General features: G+C 48.1%; 1 protein-coding gene across 1 annotated transcript in view; it reads right to left on the bottom strand.

Annotated features, from left to right (window-relative positions):
• Nucleotides 1–254: 254 nt before the first annotated feature.
• LOC105489507 (myosin IE) overlaps nucleotides 255–6,095 on the bottom strand; it is a 239,949-nt gene continuing 234,108 nt past the window's right edge. The window contains exons 27-28 of the mRNA XM_011754342.3: nucleotides 2,111–2,280; nucleotides 255–1,351 (exon numbers count right to left, since the gene is read on the bottom strand). Of these exons, the coding sequence (XP_011752644.1) occupies nucleotides 1,275–1,351; nucleotides 2,111–2,280 (247 nt within the window). The 3' untranslated portion in view covers nucleotides 255–1,274. The remainder of the gene's footprint in view (nucleotides 1,352–2,110; nucleotides 2,281–6,095) is intronic.

Here is a 6,095-nt window from a genome sequence, read left to right as displayed (position 1 = left end):
GAATGGCTGTCTTCTCCCTGCCTGTTCACATGGTCTTTCCTCTGCATGTTGGTCTCTGTGTCCAAATTTCCCCTTTTCATCAGGACACCATTATATTGGATTAAGACCCACTCTAATGACTTCACTTTAATTTTGTTTGCTCCGTAAAGGCTCCATTTCCAAATAAGGTCATATTCTGAGGTACTGGTGGCTGGGACTTTAACATCTTCTTTGGAGGCGCACAATTCAACCCATAACAAATGTCATGAAAGAAGAAGGTGTTCGCGGATTCCTTTATTTATTTAGGAGGTGGGGGCGGGATGCGGAGGAAGTTTCCTATAGGGAAAGAGTTGAGAAGAGTCTGCAGGGACTGAGCTAGAAAGCAATGACATTCCGTAATTGGAAAAGAGCAGGGCACATCTGTAAGTACCTGGTGTGAGTTTTGTAAGAAAACCTACCTTATGAATGAGTACAGTGGACTACTACTTAGTACATTCATACATGTTTCTACCATCTCAAGATTTTTATATATACAGTATATGATCTGTTTTTATAAATGTACAGCTTGAAAAAAGATCCTTCTTGTAATAAGTACAGCATTTAAACACAAACCAACATGGGCCAGCCACATTCCAACTGAAGACCCAGAGAAAGCAAAGCCGGCAGCCCAGCCCCCAGCCCCCAGCCCCTGACCTGCTTGGCGGCCCTGATGGTCGCGGCAAAGTGTAAACCAGTGCCCCGCTGTCCCCCTGGGCTCAGCAGGCCAGCTTGCCCTTGGCATGTGCGTGGGAAGTGCCTGCTCACGCTGAGCCCAGTCTGCAGAGGGCGGGTCCTCCCTGAGGGAAGGTGGCAGAGAGGAATGTGTATATCAGGTACGGACAAAAGAGATGAAAGAAATGTGCTCTTCAACTAAAGGCACTTGTCAGCGGCCGCCTACAGCTATTCCCTAGGCCTGGTGAGCAAGCCGGGTGCTGTTTTGATAGAAGCCTATAAGGTCTGAGCAGACCTCACTTGTCCTCTCACCAGGTTTAAATACAATAAATAAATCTTAATGCATGGTGGTTTTGCCCTCCTGGGTTCCTATGAAGAGGCTACCTTTTAGGATCACTTACGGAGTGACACTCCCTGTCCCCAACCCAGTCTTTTCAGTGTCCTCCATGGGGAAGGTACCAGAATAGCTCCAGGCCTTGGAGAAGCAGTTGCTCATTGTGGATTGTAAGGGGAGCCCCTAAATATCCCCTCCCCTGGTCAGTGCCTGGAGCTCCTCTGCCCCATGCGTCAGAGTCATGGGCGCCTCAGATCTTGGTCACATAGTTGTTGGGGAACAGGCCCTGCTTGCCTCGTAGTCGACCCGTCCACCAGCCAGAAGGATCTGCAGGGGGAGAGAGGTGGTGAAAGTGAAGATGAGTAAGTCTGTTCTGCCCCAGCCAAACACACACTGCTCCTATACGGGCTCCAGTGATGTGGCTCCATCCATATTGTTTTCCCTTTGTTCTTTAAATCAAGAAATTTGTTGTAAAAAGATATCTACCAAATTAATAAAGCACTCAGCCAAGCCCATGGACTGCTTTACTAATGGATATTGAAGGTTGTCTCCCTGGCTTCCACACCATCTACTTTCATTATGAGGAAGCCAGGAAGTGTGGGTGGGATAGCCCCCCCCCCCCCCCCCCCCCCCGGTTTCTGGGGACAGCCCCTACCAGTTCTAATCCACTCAGGGTACAGCCTTTGTCTTGCTACTGAAGTTGGTTCAGGGATGGACACATGACTAATTTGGTCTGATCAGAATAAAACTCAGGACTTTCGTCCAATGGCTAAGAAAAGAAGTTGCAGAGATGATGCAGATTTCAGACATGGTTTGGTATGTTGGCCTGGAATTGCTGCTGCCATTTTGCTACCATGAAGAAAAACAGCTTGAGAAGGGAGGGGATATAAAGAAGGGGGCAGAGCTGAAAGAAGCATTGAAGGAGCAGCTGGTGTCTTGATCAGACTGAGCCTGAGGCCTGGATCTGCCTCTACAAATTGCAGTTTGAGGAGCTCATAAATTCTCTTCATCTTCACACTAGATCTTACAGCAATGTGACCATGTGCTCTTTGGGAGGCTGTCCCAGCCAACCCGCCACACACTTACCTTCTTTGATAATATCAATAATGTCATTGGCATTAAAGCTGAGTTCGTCTGTGTCCTGAGCGTCATAGGCATACAAAGCCTTGCACTGTGGCACCTGAGGCTTGGGCTTGGGCTGGGGCTTGGGTCTGCCCCCTGCTGGGGGAGGCCTACTGGTCGTTTGTCTCCTGACCCTGTGGGGAGAGAGGAGCAGGTGAGACTGGGCCCCAACAGGAGGCAGCAGCACCGAGCGGTGGTTTGGAGCATGGTGGCCGGCACTGGCCTGTTCAAGTTCAAATTCATCCTTAGAAGACATATGGCCCAGGGCGTAGTCTTTAAACTTGAGGAATAAAAGTAATTTTTCTGACAAGGTTGTTGCAAACACACATAGCTCTTAAAAACCTTAGCTGCTGCTGTTACTGTGTCCCCAGCATAGAAGGCAATGTGGGAGACACATATCCATATAAAAGTATCAAAAGTATACCCATACATTTAAATCAGGAACATTCAGGTATCTGTCCCTCCTTCCTCAAGTTGGGAAATGGAACTTTTGCAGGTGCCACAGAAGCCTGTAGGCTTCACTGCATTCCCCCCAGATTACCACCACCTTACAGTTTGTATTCATGATTCTCTGGCTCATCTCTACAGTTCGCCACACATGTAAATACCCCTAACCAATATCTGTGGTCCGACTGTATCAGCTGTATGAAAGGCATCATATTCCACGGTCACACACTCAACAACTGGACCATGTGCCCTGCTGATGCCTGCAGCTGTAGTTCCTTCATCCTCGCTGCCTGATACTACACCACTGCACGAGTGACTGTGTCACAGTTTACTTCTCCAGGGCAGTGTGAATGGTCACTTGGGATGGTTCCAGTTTTCACTATTGTAAAAAATGCTGCCGTGAGACTTTGCTCCCCATTCATATCCTTATTATGCCTCAGACCTCACTCCTGTCTACTCCCATCCCATCTGTCCACCCACCCTCATTACTCCGGAGACTTCCCTCCCACGAGCTCATTATTACTCCTTCGACTTCACTCCCATCCCTCATTATTACTCCTCAGACTTCCCCTCCCATCCCTCATTATTACTCAGGCTTCCTTCCCACCCCCCTCATTCCTCCTCAGACTTCCCTCCCAACCTCTCATTATTACTCCTCACACTTACCTCCCACCCCTCATTATTACTCCTCACACTTACCTCCCACCCCTCATTATTACTCCTCACACTTACCTCCCACCCCTCATTATTACTCCTCATACTTACCTTCCACCCCTCATTACTCCTCACACTTACCTCCCATTCCGCATTATTACTCCTCACACTTACCTCCCACCCCTCATTATTACTCCTCACACTTACCTCCCACCCCTCATTACTCCTCACACTTACCTCCCACCCCTCATTATTACTCCTCACACTTACCTCCCACCCCTCATTATTACTCCTCACACTTACCTCCCACCCCTCATTACTCCTCACACTTACCTCCCACCCCTCATTATTACTCCTCATACTTACCTCCCACCCCTCATTACTCCTCACACTTACCTCCCACCCCTCATTACTCCTCACACTTACCTCTCACCCCTCATTATTACTCCTCACACTTACCTCCCACCCCTCATTATTACTCCTCATACTTACCTCCCACCCCTCATTACTCCTCACACTTACCTCCCACCCCGCATTATTACTCGTCATACTTACCTCCCACCTCTCATTATTACTCCTCACACTTACCTCCCACCCCTCATTATTACTCCTCACACTTACCTCCCACCCCTCATTATTACTCCTCACACTTACCTCCCACCCCTCATTATTACTCCTCAGGCTTCCCTCCCACCCCCCTCATCCTCCTAAGACTTCCCTCTCAACCCCTCATTACTACTCCTCACACTTACCTCCCACCCCTCATTATTACTCCTCAGACTTCCCTCCAACCCCTATTACTCCTCAGACTTCCATCCTACCCCCGATTATTACTCCTCAGACTTCCCTCCTACCCCCTCATTACTCTGCAGACATCCCTCCTACCCCTTCATTATTGCTTCTCAGACTTCCGTCTCACCCTCTCATTATTTGTCAGACTTCCCTCCCAGCCCTCATTATTACTCTGCAGACGTCCTTCCTACCCCCTTATTATTACTCCACAGACATCCCTCCTAACCCTCATTATTACTCCACAGACGTCCCTCCTACCCTCTCATTATTACTCCTCAGACTTCCCTCCCATTCCTCATTCCTCCTCACACTTCGACCCTCTCATTACTCTGCAGACTTCCCTCACACCCTTCTCATTACTCCACAATCTTTCCTCCCACCCCCTCATTATTACTCCACAGACTTCCCTCTCATTTTGTCACTCAGTATTACTCCTCAGATCTCCTTCCCATTCTTTCATTATTACCCCTCAGAGCTCCCCTTTGCCCCTCCAAAAATGTTGCTGTGAATATTCTTATACAAGAGTTTATCCAGAGCACTTTCTCAACATCTGCACAACTGACATTTGCGCCTGGGAATTCTCTGTTGTGTGTGTGTGTGTGTGTGTGTGTGTGTGTATGGGGGTGGGTGAGGGAGGCTGTCCTATGCCCTGTAGAATCCCTGGCCTCTACCCACTGGATACCAGTGACACTCCCTCCACCCCACTGTCATAATTATTAAAAATATCTCCAGTGCTCTCACCCTAATCCAGATCTTCTAGCTTTAAAGTTATTCTTTCTATATACTATGCTGCCTTCAGTCACCATTCATATACCGTTTCAAAGGTATGTAAGTTCAACTTGTTCCTATTTAGTGAGATCTTTACACCTACACCTGAAACATTTATTTATTAAATATGTTCATAAAAAGCATTTAGCAAAAACAAAAAGGAAAATGGAAACATGGAGAACATTTCTTTTTTTTCCACTTTGCTTAAGGACAAACCAAAGTAAAGGCTATATTCATTTCCCTACAAAAGAAACTTAAGATTTCTCCCTGAAGAAGTTGGGCTGGACCTCAACATGGTGGGACTGGCTGTTAGGTCTGCACATCACTCACACCTACAGGAGCAAAGAGGAAAAGGGAGGGGCTTTCTGGGGCCTGAGTTCTGGAAAGAACCACCACACCCAGTTTTGAGCTGTGCTCTCAGGAGCCACAGCCTGCTGGCCTTGCCCAGGTCCTGTGATGACAGATGCTCATGGGGTGCTGATGAACAACGTGGATCACAAAGGGGTGGCTGGGGGGGACACGGACTGCCAGCAGGGTGGTGGACTGTCCCTAGGAGGGGCTGGGCTCCCCTGAGACTGGGCTTTTCCACCACCCCACATGGGAGGGAGCAATCCCCAAGGCTATTCAGGCTCCACTCCTCTTACCACCACCCCCCTGCCCTTCTCTCTTAGTGCAGAGGAAAGGCATTTTGTAGGTTCTTAGTGTGACATCAGTCATTTTCTACCTAGTGCCTATTGGAAATCCCCATTCCCTGTTCAAGAAGTGCGTGCTTCTCTGAACGTTGGCCAGGCAAGCAGGTTTTAAATTAAGCACCCTATATATTGGGGATGTGTCAGCATTTGGTTAATAAGAGCCATTAGCCTGGATACCAGATGTCATGTGACTTCTCAGCAACAAGGAATGAAAGGGGGTGGGGGCGGGCATTACAACACCCTGGGAGGGAGGAAGCCTCCAGCCTGGCAGGCCACAGAACTGGGCTAGAAGTGCACGTGGAAGGACACAGATGCACACATGTGCACGCACACACACCCAAAACCGTCGTCCCTGTCTCCCTGGGGGACTGGTTCCAGGACTCCTCACAGATACTAAACTCCACAGACACGTCCCTCATATGAAAGAGTGTAACAACTGCATATAAACAAGGTGCATATGCACATCCTCCTGTATGCGTCAAATCACCTCTATTTAACTTACAATACTTAATATAATTGCTATGTAAATAGTTGTTATACTATGTTGTTTAGGGAATAATGACAAGAAAAAGGCTTTTTTAAAAATATAGGACTGA

This window comes from Macaca nemestrina, chromosome 7, assembly GCF_043159975.1.
Source record: "Macaca nemestrina isolate mMacNem1 chromosome 7, mMacNem.hap1, whole genome shotgun sequence".
NCBI lineage: Eukaryota > Metazoa > Chordata > Mammalia > Primates > Cercopithecidae > Macaca > Macaca nemestrina.
The sequence above is the reverse complement of the archived record's forward strand: the minus strand, read 5'-3'. Positions and strand labels throughout refer to the sequence as shown.